This window comes from Lagopus leucura, unplaced genomic scaffold, assembly GCF_019238085.1.
Source record: "Lagopus leucura isolate 7727_CA_CO unplaced genomic scaffold, USGS_WTPT01 Super-Scaffold_1, whole genome shotgun sequence".
In the NCBI taxonomy this organism is placed as follows: Eukaryota; Metazoa; Chordata; class Aves; order Galliformes; family Phasianidae; genus Lagopus; species Lagopus leucura.
In genome coordinates this window covers 26,222,664-26,248,546 of record NW_024962250.1, presented here as the reverse complement: position 1 = coordinate 26,248,546, position 25,883 = coordinate 26,222,664, and the positions used below count along the sequence as shown (strand labels likewise).

Genomic DNA, 25,883 nt, shown 5'->3' with positions numbered 1-25,883 from the left:
AAATATAAAAATGTGACAGATATGTAGTGATACTCTATCAAATTCTAGCAGTTTATTGACCAGTCACTTTCTAGTAATGTATTCAGCCTTAGTATCCACAGTGTGATTTTATTGTTGTATTTTTAGCCCCTTACAGTCTTTGTAAGACAATGAACAATTCTTCTTCACTTATTTTGATATCATTCATGATTTTATGGATCCCCATTCTGTACCATCTCAGTCTTTTCTTCCCTAAAATGAGGATCATTAACATTATTTAACCATGCAACATAGCAAAGTAATTCTGGAAGGATACTTATAGTGCTTTTTGAGAACTTTTTCAGTTTTCCCATGTATTTGTTCGTCAGTAAATATTTCTTCAGTTTTAAATATTTTACCAAATACTTAGGCATTTACCCAAAATATTCTGTGTGTGTTTTATTCTTAATCTGCTATATTATCTTCTCTCTTACAACACACAATACAGCGTTCATTGCTGGAATCTCTTAATAAAAATTCTTAGATGCTTGGCACAGAAATATGGTTGCTTTTCATAACTTTGCTAGAGAAAAGGAACTTGGCAAATCATGTAATATAAATGCAAAATGGATAAAACATGAAGTGAAGAAGTTAAGTACATGGTATTGGATAAAGATGAACTGGCAACTTGTTTTGATTTGATCAAGCAGATAGGTCAATTTTTTTACCTGTCCTTTTTTTTTTTCCTTAGGGAAAATTTGGAAAATTTAAGAGGTATGTTGCTCACAGTACCCATGTAACAAATGTCCGCTGGACCTATGATGACAGTTTGTTGGTCACTGTTGGAGGAGCAGACACATCTTTAATGCTGTGGACTTATGAGGTGGAAGGACATCGGGATAGCCGGCAGTGTGACAGTGAGGAATCTGACCTAGATTCTGAAGAAGATGGAGGTCAGTAATAATATACAGGCTGGATTATGCTGCCTTAGAAAAAACTGTTTGTTAATGGAAAACTGCTTATTTAGAAATAGCTTTTTCATGTGATTGTTGTAATGATAGTGAAGATGCTTCAAAAACATTAAGAAAATTTCTCTTTGAGGAAAAAAGTGTGTTGTAAAGAAAATGATAATGGAGAAATTTGATGTGCTGCTTTGAGTTAGAATGTATAAAGAGAATCTTGACATCCATAAAATTTAAAAAATTGTGTTAATTATAATTAACTTCCAGAACTCCATACTGAAAAATAAATTTCTAACTGTTTAGATTTGGACATTACTTATCATGAAATTATGTTGAAATCCATACAACACAACATCACATATTGATCTTTTTGCGTATTTCCATTGCAGCTATTTCCATAGTATAAAAACATCATAGTCTGAGGTAGACTAATGTTCACATATTTTATAATTTAATCTATTGCAAAATCATAACACTGATAACACACTGATTTTTTTTTAATAAAATTCTCATGTTTTTGCCATGCTTAACTTTTCCTTTCACACGTGTAACTCCAAGGGTTCGTGAGCCACTTCTCTCCTCCAAAGTGCAGTTTTCCTTCTTTGTAGACTCCTTAAACATTTTAAACTTGTCTTGCTAATCATCAAATAATTTTGTGTAATACGTAAACTTCAGTTTTCACTGAAATCTACTAGATGACCAAAGAGAAAGTTTAAATATTTGAACGAGTATGGGAATTGGTCAACTGTAGCTTTCTAAATCAAAATTGTCAATCTTCAGTTTTTGTTCGGCTCCTGCCTTATGAACAGTCAACACAGCTTTGCCCAATGAGCTTACCTGTGCTCGAGCACTTTATACAGAATCCTTTTAAGGTATGCGTTCAAAATATTTTCTAAGAGAAAGAGAGGTCCATTATTTTAGAAAGACATTGACAACATTTTCCACAAAAATTTCTCTTTATCATGTCTTGTTAATTTCAGAATTTCAGTTAGATGGCAAATGCATAGAATGTTGCAATTAGTATTTTTGTTGTTTGAATGAAATGAAGAGTAACAACCCAGTCACTAAACTTTTGACCATAGTTACTATACTAAATATAGCAAATATCATCTTGATACATCTGGCTATTCCTAACCATTATGTGGGAACCCAGTGCAGAACTTTAGATTCTATCCAATTGTTAGAACCTTGTGGATAGATCCTGAAATTGAGAACAACCAGATGCCAAATCTTCCAGAACTAATAGCTGGTGTCACGTAGCCAGATGCTTTTTAGTTACATTGAGTAACCATGCAAACAGAAATAGGCTGGCTTTGAATGTCTCTTGAATGTTTCTTAATAGTTCCCAAAGGACAATTTGATTTCTTAGATTGTTTCCATTAATAATATTCACAATTCCCAGCTGCTTTCCTTCCTTTTTGTATTTGTTTTTAATAAGCTATAATTGTACAGTGCTTCACTGAAAGCTACACAAGTTATGCATCTTTTTTTTCAGTCTTTGTTTTGATTCTGTTTATGTTGATTTTTTTTAGGTTATGACAGTGATGTGACAAGGGAAAATGAAATTAATTACACCATCAAAGCCTTATCAACAAACATTAGACCAATGTTTGGAATTAAGCCTCATCTACAACAAAAGGAGCCAACCTTAGATGAAAGGTAATTGCTAAATTATAATTCTAGACAAGAAAGCAATCTGGGAGATAATTAATAGTAAGGTATAATCATTTTGAATTGTATATACATCTAAAAGAGATATGTATGAAAAGAATGAAAATAATATATTGGGAAAAAAAGTGTTTATCAGTTGACATGGCTAAGAACTAGGCTGTATCTTCAGAAAGAAGAAGACTGCTATTGATATATGTATTTATTATATTTGGGGAATTTCTTGAGATAAAATTGAAACATTTGCTGTTGTTTGATAATAGTCTACTTTCAAAAATTTTACTACTTGCAAGTGATAGCTAGTGATGTCACTGTAGATAAGAACCTATTGAATTGTTTTAGGACAACTTTCAATTTTTTTGTTCTGCCAACAAGTGGAGTTGACCAACTTGTCTGAATTACATCATGTTTCTACCTCCTTGTAATTTCTTCATTTCTTTGAAAAATTCCGTCAGCCATGTTTCTGCAGTTTCTATTAATGAGTCTTGGAAAATATAGTTGCTTTGCATGATTTGGAGTTCATAGAATCCTTAGAGTTGGAAGGGACCTTTAAAGGCCATCTAGTCCAACTCTGTAATGAACAGGATACCACAGCTAGATGGGCTTGCCCAGGGCCTTATCTGGTGTTGCCTAGAAAGTCTCCAGGGATGGGGGCATCAACCACACCACTGAGGAACCTGTTCCAATGCCTCACCATCCTCACTGCAAAAGACTTTTTCCTTATATCTTACCTAAATCTTTGAGCTTGACTAAACTATTTTCCCCTTGTTCTGTCACCACAGACCGTGCTAGTTAGTTGTACCTGGTTCACTAGTGTATGATTTACGAGAGAGAGGAAGTGCTTGGGAGCAGAATAAATTTAGACTGGCACATAAAGTAAGTGTAAAATAAGGCAATTGAGGAACACTAGTATTGAAGAGTACAGAAAATACAAAGCAGTTTAGCTAGGAGGGAATATATAGAGAAGTAGCAGATGGGAAGCCTGCAAGAATGTGAGGTGATATGTTATAATGCATTGCCTCTTTCCTTAATGAAGCTGGCAGATATATGACACCCTCACTGAGAAATGCAACCTGATGTCTGTGGGGTTTTTGTTGTCTTTTGTTTTTAGGTTTTGTCTTTGAATTAAGAAAGGGATGCATGCATATAAAGCCATGATCCGTATTTTACATTTAAAATGAAAAGTTGTCTTTCTGTTGATTAATTGGATGATTTGATGTGGAAATCAAAAAATAAATAATATGCATGATATAAATAAAAATATTTACTTCTGTTATGGAAAGCTGTGATTTAATTATGTTAAAAATGAAGCTATAAACCTCTTGTATTTCATTCAACAATTGTCTTGAAACTGATGGAGCAGTGGTTTTCATTTTCAAGTAGAATATTAATTTTTTAGCAAGATAACTAGATTCTGATTCAGAATGTATCAAAGTTGATGAAGGGACTTAATTGCTTTCATTACTTAAAAGTTTTGGGTCCTAAAATTTCAAATGAAGGGGAAAAGACATTTCTGTGAAGAATAAAAGCATGATATGGTTTCTGAATGCATTTTAGCTTCTGAATTACTGAAATTTACATTATTTAAGATTGGTAAATGTCCTCTTAGGTCTATTTTCATAGATACTAATTTTTATTTTACTTTATATTCCTTCCCTTTTGCTTCCTATGAAGGCAGGGGGTAGTGAGGTAAGTTCAATTGCACAGAGTGCAAGACATTTTAAAAACTTAAGCAGCTTGAAAAAATAAAGCTATACTTCAAAATAGAAATGAACTTTTTCACACTTTACTATGAAATAGTAGCTTGTTACTGGTTAGAAGAGACATATGAGGCAAAGAAAGTACTCACATCCTCTCTTCCTCAGTACTCAACAGTGGCTAAAAGCTCTGCTAGTTTATTATGAAGTTTTGTATGTCCATGTGACAGTGCTGTTGTAGAGATCCAACATGGAATAAACAGTGCAAGGAGCAAGTTGCAGAGAGACCTGAAATGTCTGTACCATTGTCTGCATCACTGTGTTGGAGCTAAAAAATAAAAAGCATCTGGGAGAAGAGCGATGTTACTAACTTGCCCTGCAGTGTTGTGCTAATGGTTATGTAATATTTAAGGATCTGACCTGATAGCTCCACTTAGCATTTTTCTGATTTGTTTGCATTAAGTAATGAGTTTTTGCACGTATTCAGTTTCACAGAATCACAGTCAAAAGCAGGTACTTCTGCTGCACAACAAATCTTCAGGCTGCAGATCACCTTTCCTCTGAACCACAGCATGTACTGCAGGGATGAACAGGCCCACGTTAGTTAAAAGAGAAGAAGCTACACGTCTTGTAGCTATGTGGGCCCTGTTTCCAAAGTAAAATCATACAAATGAAATGCAGTTGGGTTATTATCTACATATTCTTCAGTCAACTAGACAGAATTAAGAAAGTATCTTCATCCAAATTTTAGCTCATACCATAAATGTAGCAACTTACATCAACTTCTATTTTTATGCTTTTAAAAATGTTTAACTGTAAAGTCAGCATTTCTGTGTAAGCTTTACAGTGTTTCTTCTTTTTTTTATTTATTTACTGACTATTTGGCTTTTTGCTCAGAATGTGGTTAATGACATTCCACATGATGTAAGCTTGTTACACTTGACTGCCTGACATTAGATGAGAGAGCTTTTGAATCCTTGTACTGTAAGGAGCACAGGTGCACACAAATTTTGTGTATATTTCTGAGAATATTCATTTGTTTATTTGTTTTACTGCTGAGTGTAAGAAGAGTTTAATGCTCTATGGGAGGAGAGAGGGATAGGTACTACCAGGTAATTGATTTCTAGGTCTATGTAGACTTCAAAAATTATAGCAAAAATATTACTGCATAGGATTGTGGCATCTTGTTTTGATATTTTGGAGAGATCAATTGGAACTCCTGAAACCTGGCTGAATAATAAAGTTCCCTCAGTACAGAAGGAAAAGGGAAGGACTACTAGGACTACGATTTTTTCATATTTGGAGTATTAAGTGAGTTAGGTCAAATCAAAGGAAGATGCGTACCTGAAAATTCAGTCTTCTGCTTCTGCTTTACAAAAACATCTGTGAAGCTGTGGGTTGCTCTAGTCCTGGACTGTGGCCTGAATTTGGTCATAAATGACGCCGCTAGGTAACAAAAATTGATTCACTAAAATTAATTTGATTATTAAGCAGAAAACATGATCTCAGCTTTTATATAATGTCCTAGATGTAAGAATATGATTACATAGGAAATCAGAGGTCTAGGCCAGTTAGTCTATCAAAAATGCAAATACACGTTATAAGGTAAATGAAAACAATGTCAATTTGTTTTGCTAAAGCTCTACATTATAACATAAAAGAATCCTAGGGTCAAAAAGACAGACTAAGCAAAGGAGAGTACAGAATTCTGCAGTCAGGTAAGCAAGGAATTTCTCTGTGAATTATGGATTTCTGCTGTCAGCATATCACAATAATTATTGTCCAGTGACCCTTCACTTCAAAATAAAAATACTTTTTCCAGAATCTGAATAAAGGATTATTTTTGTTCTGTTATGAGGTAGTTTTCTGTTCACAGTTTTCTGGGCTTTCTCTTCTTTTTTTTTTTTTTATTTCCTTGCAATAGCAGAAACAAAGAAATATTTTGTTTTCACCTTCATAATACCACATGAAGAGGACAGTTTTCTGTGTTAATCATTTTTATGGCTAACGCATTGATTTGAGATGTAGGCTGAATCAATTCATACTTTCAACTATCATTGCCTTTATTTTTTTTTTTCTTTTTACAACAGTCATAACTTTTCCCATTTTTTAACATGGCTTTTTAAAAATTTAAATCTTTCCCACGCAATTCAGTATTCTAAAGAAAATCATTAGGTAAATAATAAATAAATAAATTTTGAAATCTTAACAATTTTAAGTCTAATTTTGCTACTGCTTGAAATAAAGAATAAAAACATTTTACAAAAATAGAAATGAATGGAAGAAATAATTTGCTGTACACCAAGTCTTAATCTTTAGGCACAACCATTCGTTTTATTGCATAGTGTCTGTGATTAAAAAAAAGTTACTTGATTAGTGGCTTGTAATGCTAAAAGAAATGAATGTTCAGAGAAGAGGCAAGCTGTAAAATAATACAGCTGACATTAAGTTGTTCTAATGGTCTAATAATGCTGAGTATTAATGGAAATGATTATAGGGATTGTGTTGAACTTTCATTCTCTTTAGTAAGGAAAGATAGATGTGATAGAACTGTAGACTAAATTAGCATTAAATCTATTTCAACTTGTTTTTCATTGTGTATTTGGAAGCCCTTATTTCGTGTTGTAGATGTGTAGGAATCTTCATGTTATTGGAAGTTTTGAAATTAACAAAGACTGGATTAGAGAGACATTCTTTCTAAGTATTAAATTGGAAATCCTTTGTTGGCATTTTGGTACAATTGGCATTGTATGATACAATGATTTGAAAAAAAAAAAAAAAAAAAGATTGGGCTAACAGACTCTTCCTGTGACTTCTTGTTTACTTTTAGGAGTTAGTTACACAGATATTGTTTCGAAATGCGAGATGCTGGTGCTGTACAAGTTAATATACTAAAGAGAAATATGCTGAAGGTTTAAATTTCACACAAAACTTTATGAAAACCTGTGGAAAAGTTCTAGATACTAAACAAGATTTCAGAGTTACATCACATTGAAGTCTGCTTATGTTATTTATTGCTTAAGGCCAACTTTAGTAACTCTACATCATTTCCTTCATAAAATTGTCATAAATGTATTGTTGACATTGGAATATTTATTTTAACTTCTATCAAAATAAAAAAGTAGTAGGCTTTGAGGCACCAATCATATCTAAATTTTATTTATAATTAATTATAAATAAAATTATTTATATTTATATAAATATAAATAAATAAGAATATAAAATATATTTATATTTCTGAATTATTTATAATTTTTGAATAGCACTATTGAAAGATATGTTTTTATTTGAAAATATGTCTACTGTCTGTATGATGTTGTGTGGGTTGTCAGCATAATTAAATCAGAAAACTACTTCTATCCTTTAAAAGTTCTTTCCCAAATACGGTTTTGTGGTAGTTAAATTGCTTAGAAGAAAAATCCCATCATGGATGGTTAATTTTGAAAACACTTCTGGCTTAGCAATTCCTTGACCTGAAAACCTCTGGAAGTTGGTATATTAGCCTGGAGAAAATAACTGTATTCTTATGCTGTTCTTACCCTTCCTGAAGTGTTCTCTCTTTGTTACTGTCAAAGAGAGGATACTGTCAATATGACTTATATAAGAATGTTTGTACCAAGAAATCTCAAAAACTAAAGAAGGATTTCAGATTTAATTTTTTAAAATAAATTTACCAAAGATTTGTCAGCTACTTGAACATTTAAAGTGTTTCTCTCACTGTTACCATTATCATATGTTCTTAGTACATACCGTTTTTTAGTCCCTGGGCTGAGATCTCTTATCTGGGAAGATCCACCTGTCAAATATCTTTCGAAATTTTTCTTAGCATCTCTGCATCTACACCCATGTGCAATCCAAAGCCAGGCACTGTGGCAAAATTTCTTCTTTTTCCTTTCTTTTTTTTTTTTTTTTTGTCCTGCAGTGTTTTTTTGTATTTTGACAGTTTACAAACTGATCCACATGTAGAATTCATTTTGACCTGAAAAAGACAATAAATAAACTTAAATTGTTCTTCTGAAGGTTTGAAAGAGGGAGAGGAAGCTACTGAAATAAGGATTGTTTTGTCTGAACTTGGGCAGCTCACACATCACATTGACATCAGAATGTGCATTAATGCCAGCAATTAAGCCTTGAGGTTAAAAACACTGAAATTTCTGCAGCCAAATTACTTAGAAGCAAATCAAAACAAGTGTACCTGCTAATCAGACTGATGAAAAGTACCTGTGCATAGTACAGATACGAGTAGTCTGTATAGACTCATGTGCATCATACATGACTGAAAGAAATCACCCAGTGCAAAAAGTTTGTGAAATGTCTAAATATCTTCAGTCAATACAGACTGAATAAACTAATTGCTGAAAAAATATAGTAACTATAGATCAGCAGTGATCAGTATCGCCCATACTTTCACTAGCTGAGATAATTGTATTTTAGTATAACAACATATTTTTATGATTGAACTTGAACATCTGTCTTCAATAGTGAGTTGACTGTTCTATTTTTGAGCTCTTTCAAGGAAGTTAAACCTGCAAAACCCTTCTTTGGGATGTTCAAGTGTTGTGTTTGCCAACTGTTTAAGCACTGCATACACTTCAGAGGTTTCAGTGATGCTTCTGCTTTCTTCTTTAGTTTGCAGTAGGAAGTGTTCCTAAGAGATATATTCTCATGGCAGTATATGTTCATAATACCCATTGAAATGATCTGAATTTTTCTGTACTGATTAAAAAAAAAAAAAAAACATGCACAGCATATTGAGTAGTAATTTCCTTGTATAAAAGAATAAACCAGAAAATTAGTAATAAATAATTATTGTATTATTCACTGACAGTTAGCTTTCAGACAAACTTTTATAAGTAATCCTTTTCTCTTTCCTACCTGCTGCTGAAAAGAGGTTCCAGGTAATGCTTTTATTTTGCTGTCTACTCCACATTGTACTGTCATTTCTCATTTCGTTGAGAAGCCATCTCTCACGTTGGGTGCTATTCCATGCACCTTCAGAATATAGTAATGTTTTACATACAAATTTTAGGTTTATATGTATGCATTATAGTTCTGTTGTATATAGTAAACTGGATACTTCTTTACCCACCAATATAAAATTAACTATAGGGACCGTTAAACTTTTCTATGTTTTATAAATAATAATTTTCAATATTTTTTATTAAAATACATAGATTAGTACTCAGACCAGTTCCTAGTGGACTGCTCTCTATCTCAAATGTGACTTCTCTTATGCTTGTTTGGACAAGTAGACATGCCAGTTTGTAGTTACTGCTTAATATCTAAGTATTAAATTACCTATATGTGCACAGTTGTATACAAAAAGGCACTTACTACTCACAAGATTGTGAAATCATGATGACTAATCATTGTAAGGAACCTTATTTATAAACTACCAGATTTCAGTATCTTCTAATGGAAATTGGATCTCTAAAGTTTCACAAGTGACTTTGAAAATATTATCAAGAATAATTGTAAAAATTCATTCTTATAAAATTCATTACCTATTTCATACTTGTTGGTATGTATGGGAAGGCAGTGAAAGTCACTTTGTGCTGAATGCTATTGCAAAATCAGTTGCTGAATTCTATGCCAGTCACCTAAATACGAAGTGTAGCTATGATGACATTCAGAGGAAGAGAATGTTTCAGTTGTACCAGCAGCTGTAATTTGCTCTATGAAACCATGCCTCCTAACACTGTAATAATACCGTAATTTTCAAAAGATAAAGGAATGTCTTAACTGACATTGAACTCAAAGAATCAGTAGCACTCTATGGTGACTACAGTGAAGGAAAATTCAGGCAACCATCCTTTATTCTTGTTAAAAACTTTGGAAATGGTATCAATAATGAATATAGGAAATAAGATACAGTGCAGGACTAGTGGGTAGCAGTATTTTTTCCATGAGCTGCTTTAAATTGCTTCTGTTTTTTTGGTAAACCATCAAACAAAAACAGTCTCCTAAAAAGAAATGCTAATGTATAAATATGAATTCTATTTTCATGTTGAAAATAAAGTGTCAATAACAAGGTATTTATTTCCCCTGTGATAGATGGCTGGAGTTCTCCTTCAACACATTCAAACTGACCTCATCCATATGTGCATTCACCCCCAAATGTTTTTCCTGTTCTCCCTTCCCTCTTTTGCATATCACTATATGAGCATGCAGGCTATCTTCTACATGCAAATACCTGAGGACTGTATATTCTGTATGAAATGAGTTACTCTATGTACTTAAAAATAACAAATGAAAAACAGCTTTTGCAACTTTAGAAAAGCATTTGGAAAATGTATTCTGATATTCTTCAACATTCCTGCTTTTAAGTGCACAAATTCTCACCCTGAAACTTAATTACAGGAAAAATACATCTGTGTTTATAGTTTGCATTCTAAAACACTACAGTTGGTGTTTCATAGACAGGTACTTGAATAATTTTTTTAAAATTACTTAAGAGAGTTGCAACTGAGTATAAATAGTCTAGCCAACTTTTTTCAACTTTATTTCGTTCTTTCTTATGCTAATGTACGAATGCTAGTGTACCAACATCGCTAAAAATGACTATTAGCCTGTATTTGTGTCTGTCTAGCTGTAAATCCTTTAAGTATAGATGGTCTTCACAAGCAGTTGCAAAATATGAAATACTTCTTCTATTCTATCCCAACGAATCAGTAAGCAGCAAATGTTAGAAAAATTCCACATTCTAGGTGCAAGCAGCAGAAAAATCTTGAGTTCCACTCTGTTTCACTTCCAGTAACATTAACCTGTGACTTGAACGATGTCCTTACGGCTTTTACTACTTTCTTTACTGGGAAGTAGCCCTAACTCTAACCTGGCCCAAACTGGCTACAATATAATCTAAAGGACACCATACTGAAAGATTTCCATGCTATCTGATAAGCATCAGAAATTACTCCTTCTCTCAGATAAGACTTTCTGGAACTGTAAGAGGAGTCTGTCTTTTTCTACTTCTCGGATTTCTCTTTCTCTAGAGGCATTTTTGAGTGCACAGTTCTGTAACAGGCAGGTAGAAGTTCCATGCACAACATAACAGTGTGAGGTTATGTATTTCGGGAGGTCCATACTCTTCTTGCTATTCAATTTTATAGTTGCGGCATGGGATGGAAGATGAGATAACAGCGAGACATTAGTGGATGTTGAAACTAATTTATTATAGGATAAGATTCCTTCCTCTGAATCTGGAGGAATCTAATGGTTAGGACCAACAAAATCACTGGTAATGGGACCAATCAATTTACAACATTTCAACATTATTCATGATGTTCATGTTTGAAAGGAGAGAGGTACATGTTGTGTTTGCTTAGTTTAAAATCAACATTATGTGTTCTTAAGGAAGCATTTTTTTGTGTAAGCACTTGTCAAGAAAATTCTTGCATTCCTGTTATTTTTTGATATTTCTATCTGAGTAAGATACCTTTAGTACATGAGCATGTTGGACTTGTTTTATGACCTGCATTGCTGTATGTGGTAGACATCTACATCTAGATATATTTCTCTATACTTCACTTAGTGTTCTGTTTTCCATTCTTCATAAAACTTGCACTTATTTATTAATATTAAAAATGAAATGCAGTACGAAACATGAGACTCAGTAACTTTCTGTCATGGCCTGAATTTTCTATCTTTTTATCTTTAAGGATTTCATCCATTAAAATAAGTTTGAATTTTTTTACTATAACCTATATGCCTTCCCTGTGAAAAGACACAGTGTGTTAGTTATCCAGTGTAAAATAATATTTTCTTTTATACATGGACTTGGATTTTCTATTTTTAAGATTTTACATTTTGTAAAATACAGATTTATGTCACTGAATTAAATATTGTAAGGGTCTCTTTCAGGCTGTATTTCACACAGTAGCCAGTTTTTCAAAAATTGATTGTGTTTGGGTGATACAAACCTTCAACAATACTTTGTTTGTCATCTGGTTTTCTTTTGAAATTTTTTTTTGTAGGCATTTACAGGCTTCTATGTATAGTGGAAGTAACTGAAGTATTTCAGAGCACAGTTTGTATCTGCAATATAATCTGTGTTATATGTACAATTGTTTTGATTTGTGACACAATAAACCTATGAATTATACTCAAATTGGGCAGAGAAAATGGGAGAATATGATACATCTCAGAAAATGGTATTGTACTTGGATAATTGAAATAGTATTTTTTAGCTCAAAATTGATATTAAAAAACCATCATCTGTTGTTGCTAGAAAAGGTACGGTGCTTAATTGCATCAAAGACATCACTTGAACAAAGATGGAATTAAAGGATAAATTCGTACTAAAAGAAGTATTGAAGAGAGTTGATGTGTTGTTTTATGTATGATACCAGTTTGTCACACTGCCTTCTGGCTTAAATAATCTGAATTTCGCAGAATCTGTCATTAGATTTTAGTTTTAAATGAACTGTTCCTCTCAAGGGTCTCTCTCATTTTCTTTATGCAGCCATGTGTATTTCATCTGTAGTCAATAACAATTGCTCCTGCAAAACAGAAACAACTGTCTGACTTTGGTCAACAAAATGTATTTATTTCTTTGGGTATAAGCAGTTGAACATTATCTGAAAGATGCTATAGTTCTGTATCAGGCATATCTATTTGACATTTCTTAAATCTGGACTATTCAGAACAGTGGAATATAAGTTAATGCTAATATTCATGCATTTGCGTGGTGATGATTTACTTCTGAATGTTGAAATAACTTGCATTTGTTGCTATAAGAACGAATGGGCAGTTGTACCTGGAGTTCCTTATGAACAGTTATAATAAGAAAAAATAGATCCTACCGAGAATTGTGGGAAAAAGGAATGATGATGTCAACTATTTAGATAAAACAGGCACGGGGAAGATGGAAGTACTATGAGAATACGCAATTAAAATCTACCAGTTGCCATTTGTTGAAAAACAAGTTTTTGCTTTTATCTCATGGGTTGTTGGAAGAATTGTCAGGCAGTGTAGCACATTCAACATTTCTGAAGTAAGGCGTGTTTTTTTACTTTGACAGAAGGATCTTTTAAAGATGAACACAAATGTCAGTTAAGCAGGATGATGCTAGACATTTTCCGTATGCAGTAGCAGGTTAGAAGGTACTGTGTTAGTATGGAATGGGTGACGGACAGCCTTCTCTTATTCACAGTTCTTTATTTCAGACCACCAGTTAGTAGGGCATTGCCACAGCCTGAGAAACTTCAAACAAATAATGTTGGGAAAAAAAAGAGACCTATAGAGGTAAGAAAAAGCACATTGATCTTTTTTATATGCAGTATGTAGAAAGCACTAAAAGCACTGTCTTATTTAGGTAATTGTTTATTACTGTTAACAGTTGTGTTTTAAAAAAAAAAAAGTGTGTTTTTTTTTTTTTATTTAAGTAAAGCTCAAAATTAATGATACCTTTGGCTCCAACACCTGTTTTTTGTTGTGCATAGCCAATGCAAAAACTCACCTTTGGTTAATCTGAAGTAGAAATTTCACTTAACTGTGAAAAATGCAATTCTTCATGTCAACTGATATATTTTTTACAACCTGAAACGAAACATTTGTTTTAGAGTACAAAATGACCTTTTGCCACCAGTGTTCTAGAAGTTTTAGGTTGTACTTCAGCATTTTTAATTGGCAGCTAGAACTAAGTTGCGTATCGGTGTTCGTAACCTGACAAAAGGCAAGACTTTAGTTTCTGTTGGTTTGAGACACCATTCAACTCCTTTTCTGTTACCACATCAGAGCATGTTTCAAAAACAAAATCCTAAAAAACATTGTAAATTTTACTAATTGCTTTATGATTTTGATTGATGTACTTAAATGTCTTTCTTAGGACCTAATTTTGGAGCTGGTGTTTGGGTACCGAGGCAAGGACTGCCGGAACAATGTGCATTATTTGAATGATGGTGCTGATGTTATCTATCATACTGCATCTATTGGGATCTTGTATAATGTGGCAACAGGTAGGAGAAAACCCACTCAAGAATAGTATTTCTTCTTGCATATCATGCTAGACCTTATGAAATTATTGGTAAAATTTAAATCTAATAAGTTTAAGTGGAAAAACTAATGTTCTTATTCACTGTTGCAAAAGATACCTCCTGTGGAGATCATAAATAGTATCTGCATAAGCAAGCTTTATGTATTCAAATATTTCTGCAAGTTTTATGTATTTAAATATTTCTGGGTACTGAATTTTGCAGAAAGTAAAGATTTGATTATTTTGGTGTGAGCTTTCTGGAACTTGCCTGCTAAAATTATCCTAGAAGCTAGAACTTTTGAACAGTGTGGTTTAATATTTTCTAAATCTGAATTTTTTTTTTCAATTTGTTTTACTTTTCAGTCCTCTACATCACATCATTCACTATATGCAATTTAGTTCAGATAAAGCAGGCCTTTTAAAAACTCAATACCATTTGTTTCTGTGGTGTTTCAGCAACTTGACAAAGAAAACGTCTGAAGAGTTATTGAGTATTATGTATTAAAATTGAGATTAAAAAAAAAATAAATCAGAGGTTTCTGTTTTCTGGGGTAAGCTCCAAACTGTAACATTGCCATAATACTTTTCTGTAACAAATATTACAAAGTTTTCAAACGTTAAAGATGTCTGTATGTGTGTAAATGTTTTAATTAAAGCTGAATTATTTTTTTTTATTATTCTAGGTTCTCAGTCTTTTTACCAAGAACATAATGATGATATTTTGTGCCTCACTGTAAATCAGCACCCCAAGTTTACCAACATAGTGGCAACTGGCCAAGTAGGTATGTTTGTATTTTTGTAAAAAGAAACTAACATAAGAGCATGCATTTAGGCCTTGTGAGTTCATGATAATTCACAAAAGTATTTGATTATGCTATCTCCGTTCGTATGAGTGTTACTCAGTTACCTGTCCTCTTTATATGTTTGAGTATAATTTAATAAATTAAAGAAAAACGTTGTGGTTTGAAAGATGAAGCTTATCATCTGTTTGTAGTATTATGAAAAAGATATTTGTTGGGAAATCTTAAGCCCCATTATATTACTCTGTATTTATTTATCAGCTTGTGTTAAACCAGAATACTTAAACTAGTTACTTCATCGTGTAGGGCTGTTTAATCAGAGAGTTTTGATAATGCGTAGCTGTAAGAATTTATACAGAAACCAAGACCTAATAATCCCTACAGATAAATTTAGATTTTCGGGGAAAAGGGAGAAATTTCATGGTAACATTGCAATTAATCTATGAGCTCAACAACAACAAAGAAGGCAAAAGAAACCATACTACCCTGTATTTGCATAGCTCGACTAAGACCCCTTTTTTTCAAATGAAAATAATTTTTTTCTGTAGTCTTAGAACATAATGACTATTTTCATACTTGCAGTTGTGTTTTGGTAGGTGGAAGCATACATTATTTCCCTTAGTGCATAGAACACACAAAAAAATCATTGCTTAATCAAAAACAGCTTGGTTGTTTCTTTTTTTCCGTGGTTTTTTTTTTTCCTAGTTTTACATCTGAGTCTGGTCAGTTTGGCAGAGCTTCTTACCTTCTTTCATGCATCTTTTGGATTCTTAAGTGTGTGTTTCATTAAAACTGACTCACTGATGATACTAACAGCTAAACTAAATTTCTTTGACTTTCCTCCTCATCAATTTAAAGGAATTGTAATAATTTATCCAGAAATAGTTATCTGCAGATTTTTGCCTATGGTTTGATTGCAAAGAATATTTGCAAGAATCTAGATTTTTTTTGTTGTTGTCTTAGGACTTCTTCAGCAGATTTCTTACTCTAGCCCTGTTTATTATTCTGTAGGGTAGAATATATGGGAATAATGTAATAATATTGTGAAGATCTATTCTTTGCATGAATCACTTTCTTCAGTGTTTATTTTACCCAAGAAGAAATATGGGACCCTTAATGGTTTTTTATTGCATAGTCATTTTTACATCAACTACCAGTAGAACAATTTCAGTTCATTCATAATGTGTATTATGGGATATAAATCAGGAGCAGATGACGACACTTGAAAACTAACTACAGAATTCTTTGTAAGAAAAAAAATATGTTTAGAAAGATAAAATGGCATAAAACTATCTTCCAGCACTTGTTTTTTAAATTGCAAACAGACATTTAGATGTACAAATTTCATGAAGAACTTATTAAACTGCTGCTACTTGTCTCACTGATATGATTGACATAAACACAGCTTCACTATCATGATTTAAGCCTTCAAAAATTTACAGACATACTAACTTCAAGCATTTCTAAACCGCAATGCTTTTGTATAGCATTTCCGCAGTATTTTCCAATACCTGAGCCAATAGTCCTGATTTCTTATCACACCTATAGACGATCATTGAGTGTATTTGCCACTTGTGAGGTCGTAGTAAAACATTACTTATTAGCAGAATAGTAAATGGCATTTTTTCCACTTAATTTCTTAAGATATCAGTAATGTATACAGGAGGTTGTTTTTATTTAGAGTTGGCAGAGATACTTGAAGTAGGTAGGTTGTTCCAAAAGTAATGTCTCCTATTTATTTCCATGGAAACTACAGAGGATAGATAGAGCATAAGCACTATTTGATAGAGCAAATTCTTAGCTATTTTTCAATGTAGTCACCACCATTAGCTATGCATTTTCACTAGCAGTGAACAAGAGCCTGCATGTTATGCTCATAAAAATCCTCACTTGAGCCTTTTCTTTAGTGCAAATTTCTGTATTGCCACATCATGGACTGCTGCTTTGATTCCAGTTCACAGTGGTGTCTTGTCACCAGTAATGGTGTTATCCAGAAAGCTGTCACCTTCAGACTTGCATCGGTTTAAAAGGTCTTGACAAACTTGCATACAGGGTTCTTTCTGTTCCTGTGTGAACATTTAGGGGACTCTATGCTGTATATTTTGCAATGTTCCAACACTGCCACCATTGTTTCCAGTACATTGAAGCTGATGTTCAGCTGGATATAATGGATATAATCTACCAATTCGTGTGGACAAGCTGATAGAGATGCTCTTCATGTCATGGTGTAACGGGTGTGCATGGCTGCCTGGAATGTGGCTTGTCTTTCATGCCACCTCTGCTGAGACACAACACCCATTGCCTCACTGCCCTTCTGCTGCCATTGTCACATGGCAATAAAATTTAACAGAATAAGGATGGGAAGATGCAGCCACTACTGCTGTACCACCAACATCTACCTCTTATGTTGTGGACCAACATAACAAAGTAGGAGGCAGTACTTTCAGAGCAGCCCTCATACAGCAAAATAAAATTAATTGTGTTGTAACTCAAAATAGAAATAAAAACATATCCACTCTACTAATTCATATTTCCAGTGTGACCACTATTTATCAGTAATTCATCTTTAACATGAAACGCAGTGTTGATGCTGCTCCAATGCAAGGAGATGACATCAAAGTGTGTGTTAAGAATTTACACTAAATATGACATATATTTTCTTTAGCACTTATCTTATCTCTGATCTAATTATTTTTCTGCTGCTTTTCCATTACAGGAGACTCAGCAGATATGTCAGGTAAGGGAAATAAAATTTTAACATCTTCAGGTGTAGTTAGCCTATCTAGTAGCCATCTACAATTTTACAGAGCAATAAATGACATGAGTTCATTTTAGTTTATTAAAACCCTGTACTGTTAGCACTGAATACAAACAACGATATTTCAGCAAATTGTAGATATTAGAACATTAAAAATCAAAATGTTAGAACACAATGCCTATTTTGTTGTAACACATTCCCTTCATATTGCCCAGTAATTAGTGAGTTCTAATGCATATTGCTACTGTAGCATTCCTCTGGATGTTTGCAGGTTTTATAGGCATGTTGGGGCTGACCATTAGAAGTTTTTTTAGATACTTAATTGAGTAGAGTTTAAATTACAGATTTTCAACATAAATTCTATTGAGGAGGCCTACGTGACTGAGTGAATAAAGCAATCACCTTTCACATTTATGTATGATTGTCATGCATGTATTACCACTTATCCAAAATGTTTTTTATTGTGTTAGTTTTTAATGTATCATTTTGGGTCTTTGACAGTCTTGACTGAGCTATTTTTATTAGTGTGTGTTTTTTCAAATGAAACCTTAAAAAATCATCACCATCATGTGTGACTGAGTTCATTGTTGGGCAGCCATAATTGTCTTATGACATATCTTCAGAGATGCATAAATATGTGTTAATGTCTACCTAGAGAGTAAAATAATCTTCATGTGCATCTAAAGATTGTTCCTTGAAGAACAGATGTACATTGGCATTCTTAATATGTGTTGACTTCTTTCAAATATGCCAAATTGTGCTTGCTCTAAGGATGGGAGGAAGAATATAGGTACCTTTTCCTACACTTTTAAATTGTATATAATAAGCAGTGATTATATGGTTTTTTAATGTAAAAGAATATCTCAATTGCTGCATATAATGCCTGGAGACTTTCCTTCTCACTTGCTGTTTTCCTATTGCAACTTTGCTTTGAGCTTGTATATATTACTAAATTCTGTTGTCACTGCCTGAAACCAACACTCTTATTTTTTCTTCTTTATGGAACCATTAGTCTGGAATCCAAGCTGCTGGTTGCTTTCATTATAAAGATACAGATTATTTCACTTGAAATTTATTGATGGATATTTGGCACCCTTCCTCTCAATAGCTTTTCTAGATACTGTTTTCTGCAGTGATTTAGGGTTTTTTGAAGCAGCAATGTTTGTCATAGGCTAGACTGGCAAATTAAGTTTCATAATGTCTTGGTATTGATTTATTTCATCTTATTGAAGATATATTTGTGACTAAAATTTTACCTAAGTCCCTGTGCACACTCTTTCTCATTATATGAGTGCCTTTGGGAGGCTAGATTTAGCTAATTACAGACACATAGTCAGGAGCTGAATTAAATGTTTTTCCATGAATCTGGGTCTTAGATAGCAACCGATAACCTTCCAGATCTGCAGATTTCTTTGAGATTAGAAGGAAAGAATTTTCAGAGAGACTCTTGTCATCCTGGAGATGCCCTGAACGCTTCTCAGAGATTATGAACTACAGTCGGATTGTAAGATCTGCAAAGAAGGCATTACATTTGGAAAAAAACACTAGCTGTTATCATATTAGAAATACATTATACATCAGTAGTATGGAAAGATGGTTAAGATGGTTCTAACTGCAGAGCTTGCAGTCTAAACAATACAAACTGAGTTAAATACCCTAGTTGTTCTACTTCAGTGAGCAAACTCGGTGTTCTCCCAAGAGAGCATGCATTTCAGACAGATGGCCATTTTGTAGAAAAGGAGATTTTGGTCTTGCACTGTGAACTGATTTCTCAGAATCTATCAGTTGTTCAAAAGCCCTACATAGAAATTGTGTTCCTGATCGTCTACTTACTATTTGTAGAGGCTTGAGATAGCATGTTGAGCTGAGTATTTCTAGAATAAAAACAGGAGAAGATAGATAGCTTTCGTTAAAAGATTTGCAGAGCTTTGTAAGTCCAATAAAACATTAAGCAACGGTTTTATCTCTGGTAGTGTAATGAGACCAACATTTTAGACCTGGCTTAAGGAACCTGTTCTCATGAAATTGGTTTTCAAAGGGAGGCCAAAATCTTTCTTTTCTTATTTTCTTTTTGTCTGATAAGAATTTTTTTTTTTATCTTATTAAAAAATATGTATTTCAGAGAGCAAATCATTACACACTGTAAAAATTTGCACTAATTAACTTTTTTTTATATGTTTATGTAGCTACAGCTCCTTCTATTCATGTGTGGGATGCAATGAACAAACAGACGCTATCAGTACTGCGGTGCTACCATTCTAAGGGAGTTTGCTCAGTCAGTTTCAGTGCCACTGGCAAACTGCTGCTCTCTGTAGGGCTTGATCCTGAACATACCATTACCATTTGGAAGTGGCAGGAAGGTAGGAAAGTGATTCTTTTTGTAGAATGTGTTTATGTTGTTTGAAGTATATTGAGTTGAGGCAAAGACAACTGTAACATAAAAATATCAGTAGATAGAAAATTGTTGTGGTAAATGCTGTGCTCTATGCCCTGTAAGCAGCAGCAAACTAAAAGTACTTATCTGTTTTAATAACTGCTTATAGAGCTGCTGGGTTAAGATCAACATTGTTCACTGATTTACAAATAGAATAATTAAAGAAAATCATATTCATCTTAAAAAATAAAAATTAAGTCATTCCTTTGCTGCTTGTTTTTTACCGTTTATAAATATCTTTGTTACTTCCAGATTAAATTTTCTGTTCTTCCCTAAAGTCTGATTATTTGCTTTACACCTAAAATAATGCTCTAGAAGTTAAACACTGCAGAAACATAGTACTAGTATGGCTCCTCTGTGCCACTACATTATTTGTGTGTTAAGTTATACTACAGTATTTCTGAATGATGTTGTATGAGTCAGGATTTAGGACAAAGCCATCTGCTTCCTGTCTGGAAAAGCTGTGCTCAGACTTCAAAATTGATTCTCTAGACTTGTTGATTTATTTCCTCTTACTTCAGAGATTTCTGTTAATTGGCTAGTATCTCTCAGAATTTTATGAATCGGCTGCCAAATTCATGCAAATGATCCTCCACAACTTGTCTATCTGGATGCTGCGTCAAGTATGTATGCTATACACATTTGTGGTGGAAGCATGCATAGCAATTCACCGCCCTTTCAGTAAAAAAGTATCTATAGTAATCTATAAGAGATGACTCAGCTTCAGCGTGGCAGCTAAGAAATACATGTCCTGGAAAGAACTAAATACCACAAGAAGCCAGGTAACAAAATGTCTTTTGCAGGTAATAAAATTATTCAGGAATCTTCATGTGCATGGGTCGAAGTTGTAATCAGCCTGAAAAGACTAAAAGAGCATTACATGGCAGTAGTTTGTAATGAAGTCAGTTCCTGCATTTTCTCCAGAAAAAAATAAAATATCTTTAGACAAAATTTCCAGGGTGGTCTTTCATTAGTCTCTTGTAGTTTGTATGCAGTTTGTCAGTTTTAGAGGATTCCTTGTAATTTAAGAGTAGATGGATGCTTATTTGGATCTGTGCTCCTAATTTTCTTACATTCTTGAGGAAATTGAAATCTATAAGTAGAGAGCACGTTCATTAGGTGTTACATCTCAGTGGTAGGTCTTACTAAATCATTTCTAGCTTAATTGTAATTTAGGAGCAGATTTCGCTTTTCTTCATGACCTGTGTGGTCTTGGATGAATCATCATTCTCCAGAATGAACAAACAAACAAATAAATAAATATTGCCATAAATGTATATTTTTCTGAGTGAATTTTTAAAGTCCATTTTCTTTTTTTCCAGGTGCCAAAATTGCCAGCCGAGCTGGTCATAACCAGCGTATATTTGTAGCAGAATTCAGACCGGATTCAGATACCCAGTTTGTTTCTGTGGGAGTGAAACACGTGAGGTTCTGGACACTGGCTGGAAGAGCACTTCTCAGTAAAAAAGGGCTACTGAGTTCCATAGAAGATGCCCGAATGCAGACAATGCTGTCTGTAGCTTTTGGAGCTGTACGTACCTTAAGCTATTTTAAAATATATGCATAAAAAAATGATTGACTCTTCTCTGGTGTTTGCTTTTTTCCCAATTCAAATGAGACTGTAATATCCTGCAAATGATTGTATCAGTTGTCTTAATAAACTCAGTTTAGCATTTCTGTTTTTTTTATTTAGAATTAATACCAACTAATAACACTTAGTGTGTAAATAGATCTGTATGCTGAATGTCCTGGAGTGCGATATGAGCTTCTTTGAGGATGCAAAGCTCATGAGGATTTTATAAAAAGATGTGTATGCTGAATAAAGCCAAACTTGGAGTTTTCTCCATTCTGCCTGTAGGGAGCAGTTCTGAAAACTTCCTTGATGTTGTCTGAGAAGGAGTTGGTTCCAGTGCTCTGAAACAAAGGTTGAAAACAGCCAAACAGTTACGTTGTGAGGATGATTGGAGGATTTGCTCCCAAGTTCAATCCCAGTCCTCTTCAATTTACTCATTTATCAGAGGCCACTGCCCTGACCCTTTTAATAAGAATGTAGGAAATCAACACCATTCAATTCAAGGAAAGTGTTCTTACTGAATCTATACTAATACTAAAATACGAGACACTGAATTTGAGGATTCTTCACTTAATAAAACAGTTTTGCTCAGTTATCAGTTCCTGTTAGCTTATAGTATATCTGAAGAAAATGGCCTTAAAATAAGACATAATTACTTGAATTACCTTTCAGAAACAAGCAGAAATAAAGGGAAACACACAACTTTATTCTAAGACAGACTGCTTTCTTCATAAACCTACTGGTTACTAAAGTCATAATGCACCTAGGAGAATGGTGCACTCATGGCAAATGTCAAAACTGCTCGTGGTTTTTTGCTTCTTTAAGAATATTTGTGTACGACTGATGTACTTAAAACGTAGATTACACTGTGGATGAGTTTTAAGTCACTTCTTTTCCTTCTGCAGTGTGGAGCCTAATGGCGACAAGGAAACCATACATATCAGATTTCAGCAAAGCATACAACAGCTCATTCTGACCTGTATCTTACATCTCCTCCACAATTGGTTGCTCTACACAAGCGGAAAAATTAAAAAGGGCAATTTAGCATAAAAAGCAAATGGTTGTGATCTGTGTTTCTGAATATTTTACTTCCTGCCTTACTCAGAATCAATTGTTGAGTATATTTTTCCTCTTTTCAGAATAACTTGACATTTACAGGTACTATCAGTGGAGATGTTTGTGTTTGGAAAGATCATGTGTTGATACGAATTGTGGCCAAAGCTCACAATGGACCAGTTTTCACAATGTACACCACCTTGAGAGATGGTCTGATTGTTACAGGAGGCAAGGAAAGGCCGTGAGTCATCTTATTTTTCTTTTTTTTTCTCTCCTGCACACACATTTATTCTTTAAAAAGATTTGGATTAATTCCTTCTAACACTGAGAAGCTGATTGAGACATTAAAGCTTGGAGAGTAGTAGTCACCCTAAGTAGTAACTACTATCTCCAAAGCCACTACTTTGTGAGCTTCAAGTATGTATTCAAGTACTGAAGCACTGAAATTACACAAAACAAATTCTGTGTTCAGGAAAATTGTGTATTTAGTTCCACCTTGGCCTTCTTAATTGCAGTTCATTAGCCTCTTTTGATCCAATCTCTTTGAGTGTAATAACAAATCATTTGTCAAAACAGTTATATCAGGAAAAAAATATATTGTGTTGTAAGTACTAGCAATTTATATTCTATTTTCTTCTTATTTCTTCTAATGATAATTGTACACCAGCAGTAACTGTGATGAAAATTTTTGGAGTTCTTTGTCAGATCTTCTTCCATAATCCAAGTTGCTCAGCATTATGGAACATTACATTTTTTGTTAGGAGAGATTTTCTTTTTGAACACAAGTTAAACATATGTCCTGGCTCTACTGGAAATGCCAGATTTATAATGCTTTAAAACATCAACTCATTTTTGAAAACTCTTTTGATTCTATTGTGTTTTTCACTGGAATACCAGCTCTCCTGAAAATGACAGGAATACTTTGTGCTTTGATGATTAACACTTGAGTTTGTTGTCTCATGTGGTTAACATTGTATGATTTTTCTCCTATATCTTTTGCAATGTATTTCACGGCAAATGTAGTAAAAGATGTGTAGTTGAGGGAAACAGGGAACGTATTTTGATAAATGCAGTCAGTCCTAATAATAAGGTGGCAATTTGTTCATATTGTTAATTGCTCCTTTGACTAGACAAATTCTCCAAGATCTACTAATTTAAAGCAGGCTTAGCAGTGACCATCTTTCAGCTTTTTCTGTAAAGTAGTACAGTGAGGACTTTGAATCAGTATTTCTTGCTTAGCTAGCAGGCTCAGTATAGAGCCTCACTTGTTCAGTAAAAACTAATGGATGTTTAATGATTTAAAACACTCAAATGCATCAATTACAGTAAATTACATTAAATTATATATATTTCTTTTATATTAATTGTCCTTTTTGCGCCAGCCATTATACTCACAGTTGTTCATACTTTCATAATAGATCAAAGGAAGGAGGAGCTGTTAAACTATGGGATCAAGAACTGAAACGATGTCGTGCCTTCAGACTGGAGACAGGGCAAATAACTGACTGCGTTCGCTCTGTTTGTAGGGGCAAGGTAAAGGAATCATCATGTGTTTGAAATAAAGCTTACAACTTGTGGTTTGATTTTTATAGCATTAAAAATATGGCACATCCCTTCCTCTCTCTCCAATAATTGGTATTTGAAATGAAAAGTTTTGCTGCAAGTTATCTACAACTGACTTGAAAACAGGAAAAAGAAATCTACTTCAGGAGATCTTAGTCCAAATTAGGTTAATGTTCATTATATATTTTGATTGTAGACTAACAAGGACTTCTATTTTATATTTTTTTCACTTTTCAAATATCTGACTGGCAAGCAATAAGTCATCTGCTACCACTTGTGTACTCCTTTCTACTTCAATAGATCATAGCTGAGTTTAAAAAGTAAATTAGCTTTGATTAGTTGATTTGAGCAGATTTTCTTAACGTAAGTATAGCTTTGATTTATATCTTTACTAATGTTAATCAGAAATAGTTAATGTGTTATATCAGAGATGATTCTTTTACTGTTTAAGGGAAAAATTCTTGTTGGCACAAGAAATGCTGAAATAATTGAAGTTGGAGAAAAAAATGCTGCATGTAACATTTTAATTAATGGTCATATGGATGGACCAATCTGGGGCCTAGCAACACATCCTTCCAGAGATTTTTTCCTTTCTGCTGCAGAAGATGGCACAGTACGGCTCTGGGATATTGCTGAAAAGGTAGGTGTTGAAAAACAGTTGTTTTGAGAAAAATTAAAAAGAATGCTGGACTTGGGATGATTTTGCAGACTCAAAGCTTGCTTTTAAATCTACTCTGAGAAAGATTCATGTGATGTTACAAACATAAAGTACTTTTGAAATAAGAACAAAAAAGAAACATTTACTCTTCTGCATTTTTATTCCTTCACAGAAGATGCTGAACAAAGTCAGCTTAGGACACGCAGCTCGTACTGTTTGTTACAGCCCAGAAGGTGATATGGTAGCTATTGGCATGAAAAATGGAGAATTTATTATCTTGCTTGTGACCTCTCTGAAGATTTGGGGGAAAAAAAGAGATAGAAGATCAGCTATCCAAGATATCAGGTTAGAAAATGCAATGAATTTGTATGCTGTAATATCCTTGACATTTCTATTCTTTTGATTTTTAAAGAATATAATTTAATTGAGTACTTTCTGAGGAGGATTGCAGTAACATTTCAGGGTGCTGGAATCAGTGCATGCATGAGTTGGTGTCATTATTCTTGTACCTGTAGTAAAAAGGAAGGATGAACTACATGAACTTTAAAAGTAAATAATAAGCAATCAAAACCAGGCCTTCTATAGTAGTGGGTTTCAGGTGATACTGCCAAGAATTCAAGATTAGTTAAAATGAAAGAGGAAGGAGAAAGTAAACAAAAAATAAGAAGAGACTATCATAATCACAGGGCAGATCAGGAGGTGTAAGAAAGAGCAGGGTAAGACAATGTGTAGGAGGGTGTATGGGAACTGCTGAGTCACGGCCTGAACCTCTGATTGATCACC

The 25,883-nt window shown here is 33.6% G+C and overlaps 1 protein-coding gene across 2 annotated transcripts in view; it reads left to right on the top strand.

Moving 5' to 3' along the window:
- EML5 (EMAP like 5) overlaps positions 1-25,883 on the top strand; it is a 94,038-nt gene that overhangs the window by 59,519 nt on the left and 8,636 nt on the right. For both annotated transcript variants that reach the window (XM_042870104.1, XM_042870114.1), the window contains exons 26-37: positions 710-911; positions 2,453-2,579; positions 13,450-13,528; positions 14,112-14,241; positions 14,942-15,040; positions 17,775-17,795; positions 20,003-20,176; positions 21,573-21,781; positions 22,963-23,120; positions 24,298-24,412; positions 24,894-25,082; positions 25,273-25,445. In XM_042870104.1, the coding sequence (XP_042726038.1) occupies positions 710-911; positions 2,453-2,579; positions 13,450-13,528; positions 14,112-14,241; positions 14,942-15,040; positions 17,775-17,795; positions 20,003-20,176; positions 21,573-21,781; positions 22,963-23,120; positions 24,298-24,412; positions 24,894-25,082; positions 25,273-25,445 (1,676 nt within the window). The remainder of the gene's footprint in view (positions 1-709; positions 912-2,452; positions 2,580-13,449; positions 13,529-14,111; positions 14,242-14,941; positions 15,041-17,774; positions 17,796-20,002; positions 20,177-21,572; positions 21,782-22,962; positions 23,121-24,297; positions 24,413-24,893; positions 25,083-25,272; positions 25,446-25,883) is intronic.